We start from the raw sequence: 27614 nt of genomic DNA on the forward strand, positions 1-27614 counted from the left end.
TTGCCGCATGGCTCCTGTAGCTGTGGTTGTATTTGTCGTCATGTTATGAAACACGAAGGTAACGTGCGGTGTGTTCCTGAGCGCTGAATAACCGTGCTTTCCGAAAGACAGAAAATATATACAAACATGTTTTAAGTTACCCATTATCCTTCCATTCAGAGAGAAGCAAAGTTAAAACTTGGCACCTGTCCTTCCAGAGTTTTTCCTATTTATACACCTGCCATTGATGTAATCGTTAGAGGTTAATGCTGTGCGTCAGTGCTCTGGAGTCTGTCTCACTTCATGCGCTTGTCTCAGTTATTTCTGTTGCACCTGAGCTACTGGGGATTATGGAGCCCTCACCTGTGTGTGTGGCCCCCCCCCAGAGCTTTCTGGCCTCCAAGGAGAAACTTCCCTGGCTCGTTCCCCTCCACCCTGATTGCTTCTAGGAGTTGAGAAGAAGGCTGAAATGTGAACGAAAAATACCAGTTCCCTCTGTGGCAGGTGCCACTTGGGATCCATTCTCCTTTTACTATCAGGACACTCTGCTTGGCACAACTCCGTTGCCCAGTGACCCTTGCACCCAGCAGTAGCCTGAGAAATTCTGCCGGGGTCCCCATCATTCCAGTGCCACCTGTCATCACACTCACAAAGTTTTATTATGTAGAAAAATCTTTCTCTGAACCCAGGTCTCTTCAAAGGTGGAAAAGGGAGCCGATGAAGGCAGGCCACGTGTGCCTCACAGCCAGCCCTGGCTCCCTGCCTGGCTCCCCGCCTGACCCTGGCACGGTCTGCGCACCTGGTTTGGCAGCCCAGGTACAGGGAGGGTCCCAGGTGTGATATATTCTCCCCACTTCCTTCTTTGGCTGGGGGTTGGGGGGGGGGAGCGGGAATGGGGATGAATTGCAGGGTTGGAAGGAACTAAGAAGGCCAGCACTGGCTTCCCTGCCAGATGGCCCATGCCTGGGCTCCAGACAGGCAGTCCTACCTGCTTTTGCTTTCTAGTCCATGTTTGTTGGGTTTTTTTGGTCTGTGCCTATGACCATAAGCAGCTTTGGATGCCTTTTGGAAGAATGAGGGGGTAAAAATAAACGGAGGCTCCAGGCTTCCCACAGAGAACGCCACCACCTTCGGCCAGAGGCTCGTGCGGCTGTGTGGATCCAGAACCTGGAGGACGGATGGGCGCGGTCCCGCTTTCTCAGTCTGGCAGGGGTGCACCGGGGCTGATCTGCAAGCCCGGGCAGCAGCAGCCCAGCTGCCCAGGGAGCCCTGGGGAGGACGGCTTCCTAGCGCCCGTGGGGAGCAGCAGCGGTGGGCCGGCTGGAAGCTGGGCCTCACGAGCTCCTCACTAAGGGGCAGGAATCAGGCCCAGGCCTGCCTGATGCGAAGCCCACCGCACGGCACGGGCTGCACATCTGTTGCTGGCCCCCAGAATCGGGTAGGTGGGGACACAGAGCTGAGCCCAGGAGTGTGTGACCCATGCATTTGCAAGGCCACCTGAACACAGACACAGAAACTGGCTCTGATCCAGCAGCATTTTTATTTCTAAATAAGTATCCAGTGACATTACTGTTTTCCAGCCATTTCTGCGTTCTTTCCAGAGTCCAGTGAGCTGACGCCGGGGCTCTAGCCTGGCAGCTACAGGTGCCCCGTCCCTGACCCGCCCCATCTGAGGCCCCACCCAGAAGAGCAGCAAACCATTTCTCAGGAACCAGGATCTCACCAACACCTCACAGCTTACACGGGGGAGGACCTTCCCAAAGGTCCTTAAAACAAATAAAAAAGCAGTACTTACAAAAATCCTTCATTTTTACAAAGAAAATTACTCAAGAGAATACAAAGAACAGATCAAGCTTGACAGGGGCTGTGTTGGAGACAACGTCACAACCTTGGGGAAGCCACGACCCTCGCAGCCCACGCAGGGCTGCGGCTTCCAGAAGAGAGCGCCAGGAACGCGCGGACGGGGCTCTTACACGGCGCTGACAGGTGAGCTTTCTCTGGAGCGCCCGTCGGCACGTTCCCTGTCCGGTCACGCGGCCCGACCCCTGTGGCTGCCCTCCGGGCATGTCACGCTCTCACCCGAGGTTGGGCGGCCTCACGCACAGCGGCCTGGCAGACCCACTCAGCGGTGAGAGGCCAGGTATTGGTTTCCCTCTGGACCACGTCAGCCAGGGTGGGACAGGGTGGAGAGAAGGGGTGGCCTAGGGGATGGGGTGGCCCAGGGGAAACTGTCAAGCCTTCCTTTTGTCACATGGCCAAAGGCAGCGGAAGTTCCTGAACGTCTAACCCCACTTGCGTGAGAGACAGGAGGAAGCGGGATGGAAGGGAGTGTGGCTACTTACTCTTTCCTCTCGCTGGGGTTGTTTTCATTGAAAACTAATTGCTTGGGGCTTTGGAGACTGAGGTCCTGGGAGAACAGCTTCTCCATGATGCGGGCTGCTGTATCGAGAACGGTTCAGACTTGGTTTCCTACGCGCATCAACCAGCAGGAGAAACAGGTCTGCCTTCTGGAGGGAATGGGGAGCATCAGGGTGCCTTTTGTCGCGCTCTCTGCATTTAAAGCCTGAGTTAGGGGCGCCCGGGGGGCTCAGTCGGTGACGTGTCTGCCTTCAGCTCAGGTCATGATCCCAGGGTCCTGGGATACAGTCCCGAGTCGGGCTCCCTGCTCAGCGGGGATCCTGCTTCTCTCTCTCCCTCTGCCGGCGGCTCCCCCTGCTTGTGCACTTGTGCGCGCTCTCTTTCTCTCTTGCTATCTCTGTCAAATGAATAAATAAAATCTTAAAAAAAAAAAAAAAGCCTGAATTAATGGCAGATCTCAGTTGCTGATTCTTCCTTGCACTGGAATCAGGGACCAGCTCTGAGGGGCGCCTGGGTGGCACAGTGGTTAAGAGTCTGCCTTCGGCTCAGGGCGTGATCCCGGCGTTATGGGATCGAGCCCCACGTCAGGCTCCTCCGCTATGAGCCTGCTTCTTCCTCTTCCACTCCCCCTGCTTGTGTTCCCTCTCTCGCTGGCTGTCTCTATCTCTGTCGAATAAATAAATAAAATCTTAAAAAAAAAAAAAAAGGGACCAGCTCTGAGGCCTGCACCTCTGACATCCACGACTTAGTTCCGGAGAAGCCGGCCCCCACCCTGCGCCACCCTTACTCTCTCCCCCAAAGCAGAAGTGGATCCTGGCTGCGGCCGCCCCGCTGAGGACTCTGCCAACTGCATCGGGCCCCGTGGGAATGTGGAACTGAGACCCCAAAGGGCCGAGTCCTGCTGACGGCACCTCTGACATAGCTTTCAGGGACAGGAGGAGCCCCACTCGTCAATCTTTCCACATTTCACCGCACAAAAAGGAAACTGCAGGCAAACCACGGCCTCCCTAGGCTGACCTGGCGTACCCCGGGACAGCCACCATTCTGGGCCAAGCCCTGCCCCTTGGCCTTATGTCAGCCAGGGCCTGGCCAGCATTTCCACTGTGAAGAGAGGTAGCTGGCCTGGGTGCGGGAAGTTTTTGGTTCTGCTGTTGGGCTGAGTGAGAACCAGACTATGGAACTGGGCCACCCTCCTTCTGCCTGGCCCTGGCTCAGCTCAGCCTAAAGCTTGATCTCTGAAAACCTAGGACAAGCCAGCTCCTTTCCCTGTAACACCCCACACCGCAAGCCTCAGGGAATGGTTGTTCCCAGCGGTCCTACTACGACAGGGCTGCAGGGGGAGCCCTGGGTGTGCAGCTTGTCGCCACATAGCTCCCCAAGACAAGCGTGTCTTCCGAGTTCACTGGCTAACGGGCCAGCCTCGCCACAGGCACTCACGGACTTCACAGCCTTCACCTCACTCTGAAGGATGACCTTGTCTGTGTGCTACGTCTCTCCCATGGCCTAGACCTACAAGGAAATAAATCCGTGGGAAATCGTAGTTATGCTGAATATTTTTTTATCTACTAGGCATTTATTGCCCCAAATAGTAGAGTTATTAGGTATGCTAAAGGTAAGACAGCAGCAAATTTCGGATTCTCAGGCAAAGATACTTGAAAAAAATCCACCGGGAAAATCTACCTCCATGGGCTCTGCCTGTGGCAAAGGTGGAGACAGACCCGAGGAACACGGATCGCCCCTGTCCCCGTGGGAACGTGCTCCAGCCCACTAAAGCCTCACTTCGGCAGGCGCAGAACAGACTCACAGGAGACCCACGCCGGCGCTGGGACCTGCCAGGAAAGGTGCCCCCGCCCACTAAGCCAGGCCTTAGGGACCCTCCACCTTGGGGACTCTTCTCTATGACAGCATCATCTTCAGGTCTCAGCTAAAAGTGGGAGGCCAGGCGGGACCTGGTGACAAGGGCAGTCTGAATTGAGAAGATCCTGTTTTCACTGCTTTATCTGGGAATTCATAGCCCCCTCCCCACCAAATTTTCTGGTAAACTATTGCGTTTGCAATGCAGGTTACACTTCTGAGATCAGACCCTGAACTTCAAAGGAGAAGGTAAATGACTTATGGATTGGAGGACACTCTCGTCTTGGATCCCTGCCCTCCTCCCCCCAGGTGCGGACAAAGGTCCCCTCCCTCTCTGACCTGTTCTCTTACTTTTCCACTAAAAGTAAGTAGGAAATGACGGAGCCCAGAATTATGCACGGTATTACTCCTCCAGTGAAGGTATCAGGTGGAGTAAAATATTCCTATTTGGCTTACATTACGGGGTTAAAGTGAGGTTACAAAGAGACACTGACCATATTTTAACCCTATCAAGTACAGATTTACTTTTCATGCATAAAAAGGAAACCACGTGCTTCCTGCCTGACCGGCCTCATTCTGGGAAAGGGGTCTGGCCTGGTGGGCTCTGAAGTCAGTCCTTCCTGACAGCCAGAGTCATGCTGCCTGAGGCAGAAGAGATGGAAACGTACGTGCCCCCAGCCCAGGGTCCATGCTGGCCCGCTGCATTCCCCAGAGAACCAAGGACACCCACATGACGAATTCAACCATCCCAGAGGTGTGCCGAGTCCCAAGACCAGGACCCTGAGCCACCTAGGGGAGTCGCCACTGGCCCATACATGGGCAAAGGCTTGCAGGGACGAGGTTTGTTAAGCGCAGGGGAGGAGCGGATGCGAAGTCAGTAACTCCACTCCGCCTGGACATGACTGGCAGCTCCGCACCCTAGACGGCCAGGGGCCGGGACCACAGGGACAGGGCAGGGCGTGTGTGAGAGAAAGAGAGCACGCAGAGATGGTCTGTGAGCGAGTTCTGGGAGGGGGTGGCCTGGGAGGCGCACTCCCGCTCGGGGCACTCCCGCTCTGGCCCCTGCCCTAGGGCTTTGGCGAGCTGGGACCTGAGACAGTAAAGAACTTGGACAGGGAAAGAGGAAATGCTGATTAGCAGTGAAGGTGGCAGTAGGCAGTGGGCAGACCCCACGGTGCCCAGGAAATGGGGCCTCTGGACCGATGAGGTCCACTGAGCGAGGGAGTGATTGCCAGGCTCTCACTACTTTGTCAAAGTGCATGAATTTAAACTGAATTTAAACTGAGATGCGGACCTGCATGAGCCCTCTAACTCTAGCTTCTCCCTCCAGAGGGCGCTCTGACCCCACAGAACAGGCTCGCTCACCCCCAGAAACCCAAGGATGCAGCTTCCAATGCGGCTCTGAGACAGGCCCGGGCGCCCCTGCTCCGGACCAGCGTAAACATTCATACTATCCCCGGAGGAGGGCAGTAGCTGCCCGGCGTGCAGGGGCTTGGCCTGCAAGGTGCCAGGTGGAGGTAAAGAAAAAGGTCACTCAGTTTCTCCTTCTCAGGGAGTGCAAGCAACATCACAAAGGGGAGCGTGAGGTTTTGCAGATTTCCGAGCCGGCCACCTAGGTCAGAACTGCTGCTGTTGAGCCCAGAGGCACCTTGAAGCCCAAAGCGAACGGCGGCTGGCTCGCTGTGCTGCTGGAGCAGGTGTCCCTGTGACGCAGGCCGTGCCTGGGAATGGCAGAGGCTGCAAGCTCCCCCGGCTCCCCCAGCACCTCCAGTCACAGCGGGCTCCACAGCAGGGCACGGCTGCTCTTCTCAGGCCCCTCAGTCCGGCAGATGACTCTGCACCCCGGCCACAGAAGCAGAAGGAAGATTTACCTGGACGGCTGTTCCCTCTGATCTGCGGGCTGAGAAGCAACACGGAGAGCAGGAGTCCGGCTCAGTGAGGCCCGGGGACGTGACCTACCTCAGAAGTAGACAGCTGGCTCCCAGGGCCAGGGACGTCTGGTTTCCGAAGACCACGGCCTTTGCTTCCCCCTGCTTCCATCTCCCCTGAGGACGCTGGGCACGCGAGCCCTTCCGGGGCCCTTGCCGAGCGTCTGTGGAGGGAGCCGCAAGGAGGCCAGACGGGGCGCCCTGCTCCGTCACAGGAGCTCCTGCTCGTCGTCTTCGGAGCCGGAGGGGCCCTGGCGCACCTCCTCGTACCACTTGTTGGTGAGGGTCTTCATCTGGATGCGCCCATGGTGGAGGTCCTGGAGCAGGAGACACGACCCAGCCCTCGTCAGAAGGTCTGGGTCAGGTCAGGGGCAGGGGCAGGGCCGAGGGAGGGGGGAGCTGCTGTGTACGTGGAAGGGGGTGTGGAGAGACGGGAGGAAGGGCACATGGCCACAGGCAATTTCCAAGTGTTAACCAACTAACTCGAGCTGGGATTTTTCACTGTGGGGACGGAGATAAGGTGTCACTCAGAGACAGGAGGAGGAGGCAGGCGTGATATTAAAAAACATGGCTTCCGGAATCAGACACCCTTGGGCTCTGTTCCCACCGCTGCCGCATCTTGGCTGTGTGACCTCGGGGGGAAGAGGGGGGTTGCTGCACCTCTCTGGGCCTCGGCCTCCCCAGCTGTCTGGTGAGAGAGCAGCTGAAGCTACAACACAGGTTGTTGGGAGGATGAAACGAAGCAACAGAAACATTCCCACGCTGACAGCGACCGTGACTGCCGGGGTGGCACATGGGCTCGTAAACGAAGTGGGGCAGGCCCAAGCCGGGCCCCACGAGACTGTGTCATTCACTGTCACCCAGAGGCCAGCAGTCCCCGGAGGGATGGCACAAGAGCCCTGAGCCTTGGCCACTGCCTGAGGCCCCGGCAGGTTTGAAATTTTCGGCTCGATTCAATAGCCGATCAATGTCCTGAGTCTATCATCCAGGAAAACCAAACTGTGATAACAAGTCTATTATTAAACTAGCACTAAAAATGGCAGTGAAGGGAAACAGCAGATGCTGAGTTCGCCAGCATATCCAGCTGCCAGCCTGGGAAGGAGAAGGCCGAGCCGGGGGAGGGGGCCTGGGCCCCCCTGCAGATCCTGAGGGAGGAAGGCTGGGGACCCTTGGCCATGTGGCGTGTGCCAGTGTCCCACCTCCTGAGTTAACCGCCGTGTGAAAAAGGGGTTCAGGTACTTGGCGTCCAGCCACACGAAGCCCTTGAGGTCCTGCCGCCTGATGTAATGGGCTTCATACTCCTCCTCCGTGAGCTCCGACAAGTGCTCTGACTCGATGGTGTTGCCCTGTGGGGGGGGGGGGGAGATAGTCCGAGGGTCGTCAGCTGGCCCCCTCCTGGGAGCCCCCACCCCACCCCGCCTACCCAGCAGCCCTTCGCTGCTGGCCACCAGTGTCCCCAACCCTAACTGCTTTCGAATCAGTGCAGGGCATCTGTGGGCAGCAAAGCGCTTCCTCGGAGCCCGCAGGGAGGTGGGAAGGTTTGTAAAAACACGATGGATACCCAGGAATAAATCAGAATTATAAATAAATCAGAATCTATTTGTGGGCTAGGGTTTGGTTTGTAAACTTTCCAGGTGATTCTAATGTGCGGGCAGGACTGGGGACTGCCATTCTAGGTGATTTCACTGGCAGCAAACTGAACAAGGGAGACTCCTTTGGTCATTTCTGCCCGCAGCTGCAGTAGCTGCGGTTCTGCTCTGGGCAGGCATTGGCCGGTCAGTGTGTGCGTGTGCAGGGGGCAATCCTGGTGGGAACTGGAGAGGAATGAGAGCAACTACCCCGTGGCAGGGCAGGTCTGCAGGCAGCGGTGGTCTCCAGTGCACGGGATCCACGCCAGCACAGCTCCGGGCCCCGGGCCCAGGCCAGCCCCCACCTCTGCAGGACGACCAAAGGCCAGCAGGTGTGAGTGTAGCATCCACCGCTCTGCCGGAGGGGCGGCTCTGAAGCCACAGCCACGCAGCCTCCACTGGGGGCCTGGGCGGTGTGGCAGGTGCAGGATGTGGGAGGGGGCGGGGAGAATCACCTGGAGGGCTTATGAATCCACAAAATGCTGCCCCCCGCCCCCGCCAGGCCCACCTGCAGAGTTCTAATTCCCCAGGTCTGGGATGGGGCCCAAGAACTCCCATTTCTAACAAGTTCCCAGGGAGGCTGCCGCTCCAGGGACCTCCACCTTGAGAGCGCTGTTGGAGAGCGTGGTGGTGAAGAGCACAGACCATGGAGTCCGTGAGCGCTCTGTGCCTCAGCTCTCTTATCTGCAGAATGGGCACGAGCAGAGAGCGCCTGCTGCCTGTGGGTTTTCAGGGCGACCTGAGGCGGTCCGAGGAGAGCACAGCCACGGTGCCCGTGCCACAGAAAACATTCCCTAAATAGCAGCCGCTCTTCCTCTGGGCAAACATCCTGGTTCTGCGGGAGCCGGGCTTCAACAAGCGTGGCTGCGGGGCCGGAAGGGCCGCGGCACCTGGCAACCTGCCCGAAGCGCAGATTCTCTCGGGCCGCAGCCCAGACCTGGACAGACCGGGAGCCCGCCACCGATTCTGACACCCTCTGAAAGGTCTGAGAACCTATACTGGGGCTTTTGTTAAGAACAGATCAGAAAGTTGGGGGATGGGGGTGGCCAGAGACGGGCCTCTGAGAGTGAGAAGGTCCTGCTGAGCCAGCCCTGCCTGTGACCACCGGAGAGCTTCCTCCCAGCAGGGCCTTGGCTGAGACACGGGCCAGGGCCACACAGACACCTGAGGCCAAGATCCGGCCAGACCTGAGCTCCCCAGTGGGAAAGTGGGCTGTGTCCCTGTCTCTGTCTCCTGGTTGAGGATTTCTCTGCCTTCCATGGCTGAATAAAGTTACTGAATAAGGGAACTAGAAAAAGAGGCATTTCTAGAACTGGGTGTGGAGGGTGGTGGAGGCGGTGCAGGAAGGCGGGCTGAGAGGCCGTGGATGGCCTCTGCTCCTGTCGGAGAGCCTGGCTCAGCACAGGGGCCGAAGGGTCAACACAGGGCAAGGAAAGCACCATTGCCGCTGACGCCCGGGACAGCCCGCTGGCACGGCAGCCACAGGGTCAGGAAGGTGGCTTGGAGGAGGCGGAGCGGGCAGGGATCTGGGAGCCTCCGGCTCACTGCAGCTGGGCCCTGGACACGTCCCTTGTCTGTCCCCAGGGGAAGGCACCTCTCTCCCGGCCCTCAGAGGCACTGCAAGCACCTTCCCGTCCTCCGGCCCCCCGCAGGAGGCGTTAGTAAACGTGGTGGGGAGGGAGAGGACATGACTTTAAAACTTTCCGCAGGGTGGTGCTGGGAGAGCCTGGCGTGGGTCCACGCTCCCCCTCCATGGCCTCCGTGGCTTCACCAGGCCTCGAACTCCAGTTCAACCCCCTTCTGAGGCTGGCAGCTGGTGTGCAAGTGTGTGTAGGTGCGGAGATCCTCAAATCGTGTCTCATCTCCCCACTTCCCGGCTGCGGCGGAGACCCAGCCCTGCCCCCTCCCCCGGCCCCCGTGGCACTCACCATCTTCTCCGTCTTGCTGAGGTTGACGTCCTTCTTGTTCCTGCGGCGCGCCTTGGCGTCCTCGATGTCCATGAGGCGGATGAGGGGCATGGTGCTCCCGCCCAGCAGCAGGATGGTGAAGAGCACGATGATGATGGTGGTGGTGCCGATAAGCTGCCGCTTCTCCATGGGCTCCAGGTCCAGGTGCAGGCTCAGGGCGTAGGGGATGGCCCCCCGCAGGCCTGGGGGCAGGGAAGGGGGTGACAGGAGCCGCATCACTGACCGGGCACTCTGGGGATCTGGGCACGTTCTAACACATCCTACTGCGGAGGGCGAGCTCTCCTTCTCTGCAGAGAAGCGGGGTGTGACTTCATCCCATTTCCACATCCCGAGGTGGCCAAGCAGGTCAAATGGGGTGATCTGTCCAGGCCACGAAGCACCAGGAGCGTGTGTGAGGATTCGTCCAGCCCAACGCGCATGTTTTAGAAACATGACAGCTAGTGCAGACTGAGCCGTCCCTGCACGTGCGCCAGGCCCCGTGCTAAGGGCTCCGCGTGCACGATCTCACTGCGATGGCACAGGGGGGCTGCTAAAGCAGGTCCTACCGTTCTCCACCACATACAGACGAGGAAGCGAGACTGAGGGAATGGCGTGTCCTCCCGGGGCCACACAGCCTTCCAGGCAACAGCAAAGAAGGCCATTTATCCAACGGCCCCTTGTTTCTGAAGACGCTGCTCTCACGCAGCTCCTGGCCGCACGGACATGCTCGGGACTGCTCTGCTGCAGGCCAGAGGCTGCTGGGAGCTGCATCGTGGCCTCTTCCTTACTTCCTGTTGTGCTAACCTGTGAGGCGGCTGGCTGGGCCGAGGGGCTGCACTGAGCTGGGAAACCTCACTTTCTGGGGAACGTCCTGGCTTGCCTGGTGCCGCACAGAGGGGAACAGGTGGTCCTGTCCTGCCCTGCCCTTGGGGAGGTTCCAGGGAGAGGAGACCCCAGACAAGGGCCTGTGGCATGGTGAGTGCCCGAAGAAGGGGTGAACGGGGCAGGGCACCCAGACATGGAGGCCGGAGCATTCACAGAATGATGGGGGTCTGACCATAGCAGCAGTGCAGACCCAAGACGGGGACACAGAAAGGGCATGGAATTAAGAGAGACACAGGGAGTGGAAGCAACAGGCCACAGGGATGAGTGGGAGGTGGGGTGGCTGGGGAAGGGAAGGACACGGACGATGGTGGGGTGTCCTAGGAGGCTGGGCTGCACGGTGGCCCAGGCACGGGGTCTGGAGTCCGGCTCCTGGGGTCACTCCCCGGTGCCCTGCTTTCTCCCAGGCCTCTCAGGCCGAAGCGACAAATTCGACTCCACCTTTCCACCTGTTACACGGGACTAAAACCAGGGCCTGCCAGGTCGGTGGCCTGAGGACGAAATGCCGGGCACGGGACAGATGTACACACAGCAAACGCTGAGTCAGCCACACCTCTGCTGTCACACACATTACTGCTTCCTGCGGAAGGGGGACGCCGGCAAAAAAGGGGTTGGGCAGGAAGGTAAATTCAGTCCTGGACAATGAGATCTCCACGGCATCGAAGGAGGATTTAGACACGGGAGTCAAGAGCTAAGAGCAAACAGTTTTGGGAGTGTGGGAACTTGACGGACGTTGGGGCCACAGGGACGGGTGAGCTTGTGAGAACACAAGAGCAGAAAAGCAGGTCTGGGGCTGAGTCCTGAGGACGCCAGTGTTTGAGGGGCTGGTAAAGGAGGAGGGGGAACCTGAGGAGACCCCAAAGGGAAAGGAGGGCAACCAGGAGCATGGCCTGGAGGCCCAGGGAAGAAGGTCTCCAGGTAGAAAGCAGGTCAATGGGCCAGAGGAGGGCTGCCTCGTGCCCACCAGGTCTTGGCTGCAAATGGTTGCTTGGTGACCTGGGCAAGGCCAAGTTCAGGCCCATGAACAGGAGGTGAGGAAGTGGAGAAAACAGGGGAGGACAGCCCACTTAAGGAGGTCTGGCTGCAAGGGGAGACGGGAAGCACCGAGAGGGGGTGTGCAGAAGGGATTTTGGTTGAAGTTGCTGGTTTTTTGCTGGGAAAGAGAAGACTCTTCAAGAGTTTCAATGATGATGTCTTAGGAGAGACAGAGGTTGAGGATCCCGGAAAGAGAGGGTGAAAATCTGTGGGGAGAGGGCTCAGGATGGCCTGGGAGAACAGCTAGGGCCAAGAGACCTCGCTGTTTAAAACAGCGCCCCCATCCCCCACAGAGGTCTCTTCTCTTGCCTGCCTCTTCCAAACAGCTCACACAACCATGTAAAGGATCCAATACACCTCTTTTGGGATGTTGAGATTTTTAAGACCTTGGATCAACTACTTTACAAAAATTTTTTTTCCTTGTTGGCAAAAAAGACTGAGAAAAAAGTTTCTCTCGCTAAACATACATACATACCTCACATACATACATATGTATATATTTTAAACAAGGCCTTTGAAAGAGGAGAGAAATCTGCGAGAAATGTGCAGATATGCCGTTGGATAGAAAACAGCTTATAAAGCATGTTGCTATACCCCGACCCACACGGAATATTTTAATTATAATATTTAAATAAGAAAGTACAAAGAACTGGATGTATTGCTCAAAAATAAATTTACAGATGCCTAAGGATCCAGTTCGTTAGGAGCCAAAGATGAACTCATTCCCATCCTCAAAAAAGTAGAGGAATTTGCACAGAAACTGAAAATGTTCCAATCAGCTCTCAGAACTCTGCCTGAATGAAAAAAAATATCCAAACCTAGCTAGCCTATAGTGAGAAAAAGTGTAAACGTGAACCTTTTTTCTTCGGAGGCCCTCACCACCTGCAAGCAGGTGAGGGCTGCCCCCTGCGCGTCCTGCCCCCTGCGCGTCCTGCCCGGAGGAGCGCAAACAGGACAGTAAGTCCCATCGTCACACGAACCCAGCAAGTCCTCTGCCCTTCAGCCGGGGCTTGCTCGCACGGAAAACAGACGCGCGGTGCCATTCGTCTCGCGGCACGGAGCTTGTGAGGAGCACTGAGAGGGCTCGCCCGCGGCCTGGTAAATGGGGGCTGGTATGATTTTCGCCTCACGAGGCGCGCCCGGTTTCAAGGGGCTCCAGCAGACAGCCACGTGTGCTCTCTCCACCGTGTGCGCCTTCGTACGAGCTCTTTTCCTTCCTCTGTTCATTCGACACTAGACTTACCGCTAAACCACATGATGAACATCATCTTCGGTGTGATTTTATGATCACGGAAGAAATTCAAGAGGTAGGAAAGAGGGAAAATGTTCACCGCTCGGCCAAACAGCACAAGCACCTGTGAATAGCAACAAACAAAGCTTTAGACAGAAACCGCCAGTCCTTCAAGCCGAAGCTTGTTGAAGCTAGCGCAGACATGCGACGCGCCCACAATAAATGCAGCCGTCCCCTTGGCCATGAAAGTCATGAATGGCAGCGCTAGGCAGAGACCCGGCTGGGCCGTGTTGCTGGAGACATGAGTCTGGGAGAGGATCGCACTCTGTACGTTACGTTTCCGTAGCCAGGAAGAGAGGACTAACAAGGTCTCAAAGCCAGCTTTAAGCTATGACAGTAGAACAAAACCGAACGCCAAGAGGCCATGCGGAAGTATCTAGAGATTAATTTAAGGGCAATGTCACTCCTCCAAAGGGGCTCCACTGTGGGACAGGCCTGCGCTAATCATTCCCAATGGGCTAGCTCTGGAGGGACAGGCAAGGTGTTTCTGCCTCTCCCGTGAGCGCCCCCCAGGCCCCCAGGGAAAGGAGGGATGACTGAGAAGGGCCTACACATAATGCTGCTTGTAAATGCTGCTCCCCAAGCAAAAGGAATGTGTAGGTAGGTTCTAGAAGGAGGTCACGTGCACCCTGCCTGGCCAACTGCTTGCCAAGGTTTTTGGTTCCTAACCATCCCCAAAGTTGGTCTTAATAAAATATAGCTTTAGGTAAGGTTTAAATCTTATCTAATTGGATACCTAGAACTACTTATTAACTTACTCTTTTTTCACCTTGGTTCTCACCATAATTCACTTGATAATACGTACACAATACACACATGTACGTTTGGCAGGCTCTAAGTTTATTCCTTTAAGAGGCATGAATTGAATGGGCTTTGGACTGTTTGCCTCGGATGGTCAAGTTAACAATGGCTCCCAATCATCTAACATTTATATGTCGCACAAGATGCCAAGCGTTTTATATGCATTGTATCTTGTTAAATTGAGATCCCTGCAATGCTCTTATTACTAGTATTCCTGTCTCCATTTTAGGGGCAAGTCAGTGGAGACAGAGAGAGGTGAAGGGGCTGGTCCAAGCTGACCTAGGCAGGAAGTGGTGGAGCCACGTCCCAAACCCGGTTCAGCCCCAAAGCCTGTGCCCTTGACCCCTGAGCGAGTCTGAGGTGACCCATCTGAACAGCACGGCCGTCTCGGGAAAGGCAGGGCTGCCCTGCCTGTGTGCTCGGGGGAGACCGAGCTCCCACGCCAGAGCACCTTCTCATTTTCCTTTTGCTCCCAGCCTACAGAGGAAGGAGCCACCTCCTTCTTTCACCCACTGAAATCCAATCTTTGATTCCCGTACTTGTGTTTCAGGTTTGACCAAATGTGGCCTCTTTGACCCAGTGAGCACACTAAAGACTATTATGCTTTCTGTAAACAACGTTTGCTATTCTCTTTGTCCCGAAACCTGAGTCTGGAGGACAGATAACAGTGACAAAAGCAACGAGCTCTTGCCGACTGAGAGGTGGAAGCAGCCATACTACAAGGAGAAACACCGCTCCCCTTAGGGCTCTTAGCTTCTCTGTGCGCCTCAGTTTCCCCACATGCCAAACAGGCAGACCTCACTGGTTTGCACAGGGTAGGTGACAGAGCTAAAAAAAAAAAAAAAGAGGTCTGCCTCTCAATAGCTGGGTTCTGTTCAGTGGCATTGGTAATAAAAGTGAAGTGAAGATGAATTATGATAATTGAGCAACAGTAAGGCGTGCTTCTCACGTGTCTTAAATTAACGTGCATCAAAAAGGACAACAAAGGTCAAATTAGGGACTAGAGTATGAATCAGCGGGCAGGCTCACGGGAGACCAGCTCACCCTGGGGACAAGGGAGCTGGGAGCACCAGGGTAAATGCCCACATGTTAGAAGCCATTCATGTCACTTCCAGCTGACGCCTGAGGAAGCTGCCCCAGTTTAAATGCTAAATGTTTATCCCCCCCAACTCCATTCCCCTAAAAGACTTGATTCTACTGTGAATGATCAAATTTTTCTTTTCCTGTTTTAAATTAATTAAGTTAAATTAATATTTTAATTTGTCTCCTCTTGCTGCCCCGAGTCCAATGGTGAGTTTCCCAAACCTTCTGAACGGTAAGAATCACCTGGGATGATTGCTCTGGGTGAACCTCTGGGGAGGTGAGGTCTGGTCATCTCTACTTTAAACAAGTGTCCAAGGTCACGCTCAAAAATGGACACATGTGAAGAAGATCACAGTGAGAAGTAAGTATGTGCATTATAAATTATTCAGAAAAAGTAGAAAAGGAAATGAAATCATCCCCAATTCTACAACCACCATGAACACTGTGCTATATTTTTTTACATGTTTTTTTCTATGCATGATTTTTTACGTGGTTATGATCAATTACGCATTCAATTCTGAAAGCTGCTTTTACCACCTAACATAGAAACACAGAAACTTGTACTTTTTAGAGAAGACCATAACCTTAAGGCCGTTTAAAATGTGAAAAGAAGCAAAAATTCTTTTCCAAGGATATTCATTCACTTAATTCCATCCCTTCTCCCTTTATCATACGTTTGTGATTTTTTAACAAAAGAAACTTTAAACAGAAGAGAGTCTATGTAGCTGTTGACCCTGAGCAGGTAGCAGTTACGTAAATGAACCCAGAACGTGTGGTTATTGATCTGCAAATAAGTAATTAAATAAAAAACAAGGAAAATACTTACTATGCACCAGATGACAAAGGAAATTTCAAACTTGTGAGGGAAACTAAAAATGGACAGGCCAAGAAATGCAAACACACATGTTTCTGAAACAAACCAAAGAATGGATTATTCAGCCCCAGCTATTTTCTTCTGACATGGTACCCGATCATTAAAGCAAACATTTCACAGTGAGTCAGAATCCACTATAACATTTTGTTAATTTTCTGAAAAATCCTGCACCCGATGCCTTGGTGGAAACTGTGCTTCGATTTGCTCGTTCTCCTCTGTCACACGAGCCACACGTGCTTGCTTATTCAGAATCTCCTCATTTAATGAGCCAGCTGTCAAATACTCATGCAAATAAACACTCTCCCACCCGGGGAAGATGATAAATATATGAATCTGTCCATTTGTCGAGCACTGTCATTAGCAAGGATCCCAACTGCAGCGAAGTGGCAAAAATTCAGAGCGCGCGACGGCAGATACCACATAACCAGTGTGGAAAGGGCTCTCGGTTATCTTCCTTGCCAGGGCGGCCAAAGCTGAGTGAGTGACTTCACGCATTTAATGCTGCCACAGGTTTGGAAGATGGCTCGTACCCGCAGGGTCTGCAGGAAGAGGGCCATTTCCAACTCTCGGCTTCGCTCCGCAAGTCAGAAAGCAGGTACTTGCGTATCCAAGAAAAAGCACCACATGAATTTCCAGCACTAGGCTCCTTGCTAACACTGCGATGCCCCCCAGAATAGGCTAATAATCAGGGAGACAAGGACTGTATTTTAAAATAGTTGAACATCATAAAACATTTCAGCCATGTTCTTCTCTAAACATGTATCTTTTTAAAACAAGTCTGCAAGCTGGACAGTATGCACGCCCTTCTCCTCCTTGCATTTTTTTCTTATCTAATAAACATTTTTGTAAACTTCCCAAATCAGCTCATTTAAAACATCCTCAGATCTGTGTTATGCTTTTCCCTGGCGGCATAAATTCCATTATATTGGTATGTCATGGCTAATTTAACAAATCCTCTGTCAATGGACACCGAGGCAGTTTCGATTTCTGATATTACCAGTTACAACAAATATCCAGGCTCCAGTCCTGAGGGCAGCTCTGCTGGGTCAAAGAGCACACGGCTTTGAAACCCAGCCCGATGCTGCAATGACTCTCCCCAAACAACGGCATCGGGGCCCATGCCTGTCAACGGGACCTGCTTTCCGTACGCCCGTGTCGGAAGTGGGTATTAGCAAAACCGAAGACAGGCCAGTCTGATGGGGACAAAACAGTTGGGTGCTCTGCTTTATATTCCTTTAATTGTGACAGTCGGGCTCAGAGACCTTAGCTAGGACCTTGTGAGTGAGGTGTTGTGGAAAAAAGATCCCCTGGGCCAGGAAGAGACAGACCTGGATTCCAGACTCACTTCTCAGCCACGAGACTGTGGGCAAGTCATCTGACCTCTGGGCACCTGAGCCGCCTTGGCTACGGAAGGAAGCCTCCCGCATGGCCTGCCCCTGCCGCCTAGCACATGACAGAGCAGAACCAGTGCTGGGAAATGAGACAAGCCCCGCCACAGTGCCAGGGAGATGCTGGCGATGACAACCAGGGCAGGGCCACCCGGGAGGCCAGCTGCAAGGGACCCTGTGAGCGCGCGTCCTTAGCTGCCAGGTATAAACCAGGGAGGAGGCAGGGGGTACAGCAGAGTGTGGGGGAGCAAGTGCTCACACGGAAACTGCCTAACAGAGTCTTGGTGGCGGACCCCGTCCAGCAATGACAGGGCCAGCGCACACGCGCCCGAGTTACGTCCTTTGAGCGGCTCTCGTGGGAAAGGGGCCAGTGTCCCCTTCTCAGAAACTCACAACGTGCGTCAGCTCAGGATGCTCGTGCAGCCCCCAAACTGAAAGTGTATATCTCCCAGGATTTTCCAGACTCTCGTTTGACTGTGGGGTTTGTCTCACCCAACCGTCACCAATGCCAGTGCCAGGGGACACGGTTTTGGAAATGTCACCGTACAACGTTATAAACGTATCAGTCTCCAATGTTCATAATGAGTAGTTCTCATTTTTGGTCTTAAAATTACAGGCATCAAACGTTCCAGAAAGTTATTAGGAGTTAGGTTTACCTTAGGGAATTTGCAAGCCAGAGTAATAAACAAAAGATAAGGGAGTACACGTCTGGCTCTGAGGAGCTGTGCTGCCTGTCCTGCCCAGGACAACAGGGTGTGGCTGACGGGGCGCGGGCAGGCCCGCGCGGGGCGCACAGGGGCAGAACTCACCGCACAGGAAGGCCACGGTCCGGAGGGTCTGCTGCATGAGGATCTGGGTGACCGGAGACAGGTTATGGTGCGTGTAGTGGGACATCACGATGCCTGAGAACAGGATGGCCATGATGCCTAGAGAGGGACAAAGAGGCAGAGCCCGCAGACATGAACAGAGCAGAAGAGCACCTGCTATGTGATACACAGATAATATCGCACGTTTTCTACGAGTCACTGGGCCCTACAGCGTTACATGTGTTCAGAAAAAGGAAAAGAAAAGGGGAAGGAAGTACTACCTGAGGCCTCCCAGAGGCTGCAGAGAAATGCTACAGGCCCCCTGTCTCTGGCAACTTCCTTACCGGCTGGGTGACCTTGGGCCAAGCTTCTTCCCCTCTCCAAGCCTCAGCTTTCTCATCTAGGCAGTGGGACTAACAGCACCCTCTCTGGACCTGTCAGGAGGGTAATGGGGATAGGCCATGTACAGTGCGCACCATAGGCCCCGGGCTGAGGAGGTGCAAGCTGTCACTGTCACCCACGGATGGAAGGGGTGCAGGTGAACCACTCTTGGGGCAGAAAGGAAGCGTAAGAATCTGGATGTGGAGAACGGGTGGATTTTTTTTTTTTTTTTAAGATTTTATTTATTTATTCGACAGACATAGAGACAGCCAGCGAGAGAGGGAACACAAGCAGGGGGAGTGGGAGAGGAAGAAGCAGGCTCATAGCGGAGGAGCCTGATGTGGGGCTCGATCCCATAACGTCGGGATCACGCCCTGAGCCGAAGGCAGACGTTTAACCGCTGTGCCTCCCAGGCGCCCCTATTTATTTTTTTGTACTTTTAACTTTTCCTTAATCACCACGAGTTACTCTTATAATATAAAAAGAGAGAGGAGTGACTACAAAAGGATGTCTTTTCCTGCAAGCTCTCCACGAGTCTACACCCCAGTCGCTCACTGGGGATTGATCTCTGCATGGCTCACTGCCCTCACCACTCCCAAAGCGCTTTGCATGGATGGGTTAGTTACCTCTCAGTGCTGCCCTGCCTTGGCGGCAGAGAAGGGGTCTCGTTTTCATGTAAGGAAGCTGGGATTTTTATAAACTCATTAAATAAGCTGCTAAAATGTATGGATCACGAGTGAAAATTTGTAGGCAAAACTGTAGCTCACTCTTGCCACTTCGGAGACAGGGATGCCCGGCTGACTCTCCATTTGGAAAAGGGTGAAAACCACTGAACTGCATCTGAGACGTTTCAAGGGCTCAGCTTGCAGTCTCAACGATACCCGCCCCCCAGACAGGCCCACCCCCTTATGCGGCCCACCAGGCATTACGGGCCTGAGGGAGAGCCACAGGGGGGCCAGGTCATCTCCTAGTAAGCCTCTTAGCAAAGGCAAATTCCTGTGCTCTTTCAGTCTTCCCCGCCAAGGAGGCTGGCCAGGAACATTCCAGCACTGCTTCCCGAGAGGCACACCTGACAGGATGGGACAGGGAAAGGAGAGGGCAGGCTTTCCGTGCTCCTCGAGGGTACTGAGAAGACTACAGCTCAAGAGGCGTTCCGAACCATTGCCCTGCTAGGTAAGAACGCACACACCGTGACCTTGGGCTATTCTCCCAGTATGCTCCTGTGGGGGCTGGGGGGGCCCCTCTGGACTGCTGACCCTTCCTGACACTGCCACAGAACAGGGAAGGCAAAGCAACGTGAGACAGAAGGGGAGAGACCAGGACCCAAGGCTGGAACTCCGTGGAACAGCTGTGGGGCAGCTCACGCCGGCTCAGCCCAGGCCCGTGATGGGCACTACACGTGGCTTGGCCTCACTACCCCGACGGTTCCGTGAGGGGCCCTGTGAGTCCTGGTGTCCAGGTGAGCACGCTGAGGCTCAGTCACGGCGCAGACACACTTCCGCTTTCAGGGACTTGATCCTTAGTATCGCCGTCCAGGGCGAAAAGTTGCTAGCTGCTGCATTGCCAAAGCCTTCTGTTCCACTCGTTCGCTTTGAGAACGGTTATCAACTCACTGGCAAAGCTGAGACCTTGGAGTTCTTACCCTGAAGTAAAAGTCAACCCCCGAGGAGCCTGAGCCACGTTTCGACTGGGACACGAGTGACCTTCCATGGACACTGTTGTCCCGCCCCTGGGAGTCCCAACATGAAATGACTTCTACGGAAAGCCAAAGGCTCTGGGAAGTCAGAGGTGACGGTGAAAGTTGCCCTGGGACTGAAGACCAGCGTCCACTGTTGGAACCCCGGGGAGTTTTCCTGCCCACCCTCTGGCCCATCCTGCGTCGGCGCTCTGCAGCAAGGGGCAGGCTCAGCGTGGAAGGGCTGTGGCTGGCTGGGTCAGTCTGGCACACTAGGCCAGGGCTGCAACCTCAGAATCTTCAGGGCCAGACAATAAAGAAAAAAAAAGGGTGACCAACATGTGGGCAAAGAAGGCACAAGCCCATCTATAAAGTTCTGCTGGCAGCCCTGTGGATGGGAGGCCTAAGTGCTGACCAGTCTTCCTTCCAGCTTTTTGAGAGATGCTAGAAATGTTTTTCTTTTTTTTTTTTAAAGATTTTATTTATTGATTTGACAGAGAGAGAGAGACAGGCAGCGAGAGACGGAACACAAGCAGGGGGAGTGGGAGAGGAAGAAGCAGGCTCCCAGCGGGGCAGGGAGCCTGACGCGGGGCTCGATCCCAGGACTCTGGGATCACGCCCTGAGCCGAAGACAGATGCTTAAGGACTGAGCCACCCAGGCGCCCCCAGAAATCTGTTTCTTATGGGAAATCTCCCAGCTTTTAATGAAGGCAACTTGCTCAAATGTTAACAAATTTTCCGTACAGATAAACAAACCCCCTCTGAAGGCTGAATCTGGACCCTATGAAAATGGGCCCTCTGGCTAATGCAAGAGCAACAGCTAGCCACCACCCTTACCCCGGGCTAGTTTGAGGTCAGGGCATCTCTCGAGTTCTGGGGGCTGAAGGAAAGAGCAGCGTCAGCAGTGGATGCGAAAGCCCGAGGGACAGCTCAAGTGTCTGCCCTGAGAGCCCTCCCTCAGCAAAGGCAGCTTCTCCACCACCCAGACCACCCTCATCCATGGTAGCTGCCACCACCCAGGCTGCAAAAACACCAGTGGGTGAATGGTACAAACAGGCTCACTTGCAGAGCTAAAAGGCATAGTTATTTTATTTTAAAGATTATTTATTTATGAGAGAGACAGAAAAAGATAAGAGTACAAGTGGGGGGCAGAGGGAGAAGCAGACTCCCCACTGAGCAGGGAGCTGATGCAGGGCTCGATCCCAGGACCCAGAGATCAGGATCTGAGCCAAAGGCAGACGCTTAACCAACTGAGCCACCCAGGCGCCCCAAGGCATGGGTACTTTTTTTTTTTTTTTAAGATTTTATTTATTTATTTGACAGACATAGAGACAGCCAGCGAGAGAGGGAACATAAGCAGGGGGAGTGGGAGAGGAAGAAGCAGGCTCATAGCAGAGGAGCCTGATATGGGGCTCGATCCCATAATGCCAGGATCACGCCCTGAGCCGAAGGCAGACGCTTAACCGCTGTGCCACCCAGGCGCCCCAAGGCATGGGTATTTTTAAAAATGCCCTGTAAGGAAGAATTCCGGACACATGTACTTCTTTTAGAAGGCAAAATCATTTGAGGAAGTAGATAATAGTGCAGCAAAATGGTCTGCTTCCTGGAAGGAAGGAAGGAAGGAAGGAAGGAAGGAAGGAAGGAAGGAAGGAAGGAAGGAAATCTATTTCTAGTTTCAGTTAAATCCACTATTTTAAATGTCACAAGAACAATGATGATGAATAGAGACTCAAGTCCAAAGGCAGAAGGGGAAGGTGTCTATCATGGTACAACTTCCACTACTGTACCTTACTGTGGGTAAAATATGTTGAACTTCCCGAAGGCTGGATCAAACCACAGTCAGTTTTCTCTGTTAATTACCTCAAAATAAACCTATTTTACTATAACACATCCAGACTCAGAGGTACAAAGTAAGAGAATCTCCATTCACACCTCCTTGCCCCGAGGTAACTACTACTAAGGGTTCCCGAAAGAGGTCACCAACTCTTCTCCCATGCCATCATAAAGCTTATCTACCTTTAAAAAGCAATAAACAGGAGGCTCACATCGCGTACGCAGCACGGATTACCAGCAGAGGGGTTTTTAAAAGGCCTCCAACGCTCACCTGCCTTGGCACATATAACAGAACCCTAACTCCTTCGCAGGCTGACAGAACCCTGCGGGCCGGGGTCCCTGCCTCTCTGTCCCAGCCACGCTGGTCTTCCTGCTCTTCCTGGAGTGTGCCAAGCTCCCTCACGGTGATCTGGGACGCTGAGCACTGCTCAGCACTGCTGCCCCAGGTCCTCCCTTGGCTGGCTCCTTCTCTCCACACAGGTCTTAGCTCAGGCACCACCTGTTTGAGGAGACCTTCCTGACCCCCCACCGCATGATGCGTCTGCCCCCATGCCACTCTCTATCACATTGCTCTGATCTCTCGCCTTCCTGTCACTTCTTCACGACCTGAAATTACTGTATGTGTTTGCTTCCTTGCCTACCATCTTTCTTCGGCAGGTGGGAACCTGATCTGGTCTTGTTTACTAAGAACAGCCCCAGGACCAAGGACAGTTCTTGGCACAAGGTAGGCATTTAATAAGTGTTGAATGGATGAACAAATGGTTTTCCAACTTTCTTTCTTAAAATTTAGCAATGTATCTTGGAGTTCTTTCCATGGCAGCACAAATAGGTCAAATTCATTTATTCGGTGGCTGCACAGGATACCACACTGAGAATCGACTGAAATGTACTTAATCTTTCCTACGACTAGTGGCTTGCAGGTTTTCTCCCACGGGCAGTGCTGCAAAGGAATCGCCTGGCTACGCACCTGTGCATGGGAGGGCCGCACAACGCGTTCTACCTTCAGCCCACGTCTCCCCACTTGGCACAGAGGTTATGTCCTGGTCAATCTTGCAGACTCTTCCTTCAACCCCAAAAGTCCCATCCTCTGTGACTCACCGTGACCGTGTGTCCCTCTGTCCCAATCCCCCTCCCTCAGTCCGTAGTTGGCTAAACTGGCAAAGGTAGGGTCTATCCATCCCTCAATCTTCAGAGCCGGAGGGCAAGTGGCCCTCAAAACTGGCCTCAATGAATAGACTAGTGAACGTTGATAGAATTAGAACAAAGATTCTGAGAATAGCACTAACTCATAATTAGGGGGACCACTGAATTCGCTGTTGAAACCAGGATGTCTGTGAGAGTGAAAGGGGGTGTCATTAATTTACATGTTGGGGGTGTTAGGGCCAGCAGGATGTGAGGTCACCCCAGCATGCCTCTGTCAGGACTCTTGCTCGCACCGTTCCCTATAACCCTTGCCCACCAGGCTTGGGGTGGCCCTTTTATAAGGCCTATTTCATGAGGAAGTGGATGCTCAGAGCAGTTCAATCAGCTGGGTGAGGTTACATAGCTGATGAGAGGCGGGGCTGGGATTCAAACCCAGGTCTGTTGGGTGTCCTTAACCGCTGTGTCCTAAATACGTGATTTGGGCGTGTGACTTGGAGGACAGCATCCTGCTCCATGTTCTTGGTAACTGCCCACTCAGTCCTTTATGACAGAAAAAGTGCAGCAGGAAAAGAAGGGGTACAGCAAACAACACCTTTCCCGCTGTACTCTCACAGCGGGACTCGAAGGTCCTCACAACACACCAGGGCTATCCTACCCTTGTCTGAAAACACTGTGTGATAAATACCCCAAAGACAAACAGGGGCAGAGCCCAGCCAACTGCCCAGAAGGGGCCGAGCGTGCTCTTGGCTTGCACGTGCTGACTGCGGCCCCACTGCGCACTGGCATGTGGAGCGAAGGCCCTCAAAAAAGTGAAACCCTACAAATAGAAAATACTGCTGCTCTGAAGACAAGAGAAAGACTCCCTGGTTTTCATCACAAATTCCAAATGGATGCATGAAATATATCTTTGCCACCAGGTACTCAGTGTTCATCTCAAGGGGGTGGGGAACAATTTAGAAAAACAGAGGCAAAAATAGCCAGGCTAGAGCCAAATGACTCACAGGTAATATTTATGTAAGTGCCAAAATTCAGGAAAGATAAGAGAAGGAACTCGATGGCAGATACCGGGATGAAATTATCCAAGAGAACTGGCTTGGGAACAAATCAAATTAAGAACAAACCATGTAAACCATGAGGTTTACAAAGAGTTCTTCAGTGAAAATGGCCAGAGTCTTCTCTGCTTCCTCCTTGGCAGGATGTGCGCACCGAGTACCCAGGCGTAGTTCTAGACAGTATCTATGGGGAAGGAGAATCTGCTCAACAGTCATTAAAACCCACTGGGAACTTCCACTTTGCTATGCAAACTGCTGTCCTGCCATAAACAACTAGAAAACCTGATCAAAGATACGAAAAAAAACCAGTCTTCTGATGCTGGGTACTGCAGGGTAGGGCTGTCAGAAGGGAAACATTCCCAACAGAAGGGAGACAAACAAGGCGGCCACTCCTGCTCCAGGCCCCAGCCTAGCTTACTGCCCAGACAGCTTCCAGGCTGAGGGTTAGGGAGGGGAATTCCAAAACTGAGCCCAGCAGAGTCAGTCTGGCTGAGAAGAGGAGACTGATGAGAGCCGAGGGATCCGAAGCAGCCAGAATACCAGAGAAGGGGGGCTGCACAGAAAGAGAGTTCTGGAGAGTCCCCTTGAATCTTGGATTGTACTGATCCGTACACGTGTGGGGTGAAAGTCCAAGAGGCTAGGAGACAATCACTAATAAGGAACAGGCCAACAATTCCTGAAGCAGACACAGGAAAGTGTCTGCTGGGAAGTTTGTGTTCCCACAGGCCACAGCGGGGTGACCTTGTAAGACAGGAGACAGGAGGTGGAGTCCTTGGAAGGGCATGCATTACTTCCTAGTGCTACTCCGGACCTGCCGACAAAGTTTGAAAGTAAACCTCAAAAGGATTAAACAGATTCCAAGAAACTTAGATACACAACGGAAGAAAATACAAAATTCTATGAAGAATACAATAAAATCTAGTACTCAAAAACACGATAAAGTTTACAATGACTGGCATTCAATCAAAAGTTAATATGCAAGCAAAGAGCAGGCAAACATGACTTAAAAGCAGAAGAAAAGTGAACTGACAGAAAAAGACCTAGAACTGACAGAGATGATGGAATTAGCAAACGAGGACGTTACAGCCGCTGTTATAAACATGTTCCATATGCTCAAGAAAGTAGAGACAATCACGAACACGGTAAGGAGAGAAACGGATGATATAAAAATGACCTAAAGGGAACTCCTGTAATAATACACATTTGAAGTGGAAAATACACTGGATGGGACTAACAGGACAGTGGGCGTGGCAGAAGAAAAGATCCATGAACATGAAGACACAGCAAAAGAAATGAGCCAAAGTAAAGCACAGACAGAAAAGATTGAAAAAAATTAAAAAAGCAAAGTATATTATGGGATGAGAGAATGCTGTTGATCATAATTTCAGTAACTGGAGTCCCAACAGGAGAAGAGATGGGAGAACAGAAAAAAGTGCTTTAAAAAATGGGTAAAAATTGCCCAAATTTGGCGAAAAGCTAAAACCTCATAAATTATAAACCTAAGAAGCTCAACAAACCCCGAGTGAAATACAGAGAGAACTAGACCAAATTATGTCAAAATCAAATTGCCACACACCTATCAGAATGGCTAAACTTTTATAAGTTAAAATAAGTGTTGATGAGGACAGGAAGCAGCTAGAACTCTCTCATGCATTCTGGTGGGGATGCAAAATGGCCCATTTTGGAAAACACTTGGCAGTTTCTAATAAATATATACTTACCGTATGACCCAGCAACCTCATTCTTAGGTATTTATACAAGATAAGTGAAAATATGCATACATGTTCATAGCTAAAATCTGGAAAAATCAAATGTCCTTCAAATGAATGAATACAATGTCGTGCTGTAAGAACGTGCAAAAACACGGATGTCTCTCAACATTATGCTAACTAAAAGACAGGAGACACAAAAGTCTACATACTGTATGATTTCATTTCTAGGACATTCTGGAAAAGGCAAAACTATGGTGATAGAACGTAGATGAACGGGGCCCAGGGCCAGGCTAGGGGACTGACTGCCCTTGGCGGTCTGACCCCATCCTTTGAGTGAAGGCCCTTTCGAGACCTCGTTCTGGGAAAGAGGCAACACTGGAAGTGATATTTTGATCTCTGCTACAGGATGGTGGGTGAAGAGAAAACGTGACCATGGCAACACTGAGCCCCTGAATCCAGCCAGGTCTAAATTCAGAGGTATCCCTAAAGGGCCAGTAAATCCCCTTTGTTGCTTAAGCTCTTCTAAGTTGTGACTGTCTCTTGTGATTGAAAGTGACCCCATTGACACAACCTCTTTCACCCGGCAGGACAATGTGCCACCAACCCGAGCAGTTCAGTGTTTCTGTCACTTACCCGAGAGCGAGGTTCCTTCTGCGAGCCCATACGGAAGATAAGCAAAGATGATCATCATGCCGAACTCCAAGGAAGGCGTTTTCCTCAAGTCAATATGCTTTAGCACGTAAACAACAGTTGTCAAGGAAAAAGAACCAAGGGACAGTGAAGTCACAAAACTGCTGCCTTTCAAATACACAGGCGAGGCAACGGATACAAAAGGCTTTGGAACATCCCAGGGTAACATGTGGAAATCCACTGTTTGTCTGTTTTGTTCTGTTGTTTTGCAGGGAGACTATTGTTTTAGAAGGGGAATCTAACAAAACGCTAACAACTGTCAATTCCTGAGATAAATGGTGGGGGGAAAATTAAAATCAACCTAAGTCAACTCATTGAAAAATGCTGACTTGGAAGGCTAGCAGCGTGCCGGGGCTGCGGAGGCAAAGCTGGGGCCGCAGCCAGAAGGAGGACAGCCCATGCTGCCAGGTCCCTTCCAGGGCCATGTCACCCTTCCCCCTACTTTCTCCAACATCAGATGAGACAGCTAACGGGGTGTCCAGAACTCTGGGGTAAAGGGCCCCAATAAAGAATCTTCCTTCCTATTCTTGGAGATTTCTAAACTCATGCTCCCATGAAAGGGGTGTCTTCTCTCTCTTCAAAATCAGCCCACGCACCCATGCTGGGGCTCGCAGCGCCCATCGACTTGGCTTCCTCACAGCCGATGCTTCTCCCTCCCCCCACCCTCAAGAGAATGATAAATATGGAGGAAAATACTGAACTAGAAAAAGTTTTCTTTTCCATTCTGTTTATTGGTACAATATGAGAAGCTGTCAGCCAACAATAGAGCCTTTAGATTTCTGGACAAAGGAAGTGAAGGGAAAATTCAACAGGATGGCAGACAAGCATGCCTGCCATGGGCAAGGGTGGCTCTTCCGGCCATCTGTGGAACAAACTGCTCGTGGCGGAGGGCCAGGCGGCCGACTCCCTGAGATGCGGGCTTGGGCTCCCACAGAAATGGTCTGGTGCCTGTTCCTATTTTAAACATGATGAATTTTCTACCACAATGAAAGTATCATTGGCCTTACCGAGCCTCTTTCCTCCTCTGGCTAGAAAAGCGTATGGGCTGTTGAGCAATGCAATCAGCGTGAATACCTTGGATGGACTCGCTTTGAGAGTCTCTTTTCTCGTCCTCCAGATAGAATCACTTTCAGTGGGGTACAGACCTTTACAATTTGGTAATTTCAGAGGATACTAATTTCCAGTTTTCTGACTGTGAAAAGTGAGACAGGGGAAACTGAAAATCTTCTCAAGTGAGAAGCTCCCCCAACAGTGGGATGTGAGAGCCAATGGTGT

At 52.7% G+C, this 27614-nt stretch overlaps 1 protein-coding gene across 3 annotated transcripts in view; it reads right to left on the minus strand.

The window, feature by feature from the left end:
- Positions 1-1500: 1500 nt before the first annotated feature.
- Positions 1501-27614, minus strand: part of SLC9A8 (solute carrier family 9 member A8) — a 69489-nt gene continuing 43375 nt past the window's right edge. For 2 of the 3 annotated variants that reach the window (XM_026503707.4, XM_026503708.4), the window contains 7 exons: positions 26283-26388; positions 17857-17973; positions 15612-15694; positions 12854-12965; positions 9676-9896; positions 7319-7465; positions 1501-6436 (listed from right to left, as the gene is read on the minus strand). In XM_026503707.4, the coding sequence (XP_026359492.1) occupies positions 6329-6436; positions 7319-7465; positions 9676-9896; positions 12854-12965; positions 15612-15694; positions 17857-17973; positions 26283-26388 (894 nt within the window). In that variant the 3' untranslated portion in view covers positions 1501-6328. The remainder of the gene's footprint in view (positions 6437-7318; positions 7466-9675; positions 9897-12853; positions 12966-15611; positions 15695-17856; positions 17974-26282; positions 26389-27614) is intronic. The other variant, XM_057312476.1, reaches the window with a different exon arrangement.

Source organism: Ursus arctos, unplaced genomic scaffold (assembly GCF_023065955.2).
Source record: "Ursus arctos isolate Adak ecotype North America unplaced genomic scaffold, UrsArc2.0 scaffold_16, whole genome shotgun sequence".
NCBI classification, from domain to species: Eukaryota; Metazoa; Chordata; class Mammalia; order Carnivora; family Ursidae; genus Ursus; species Ursus arctos.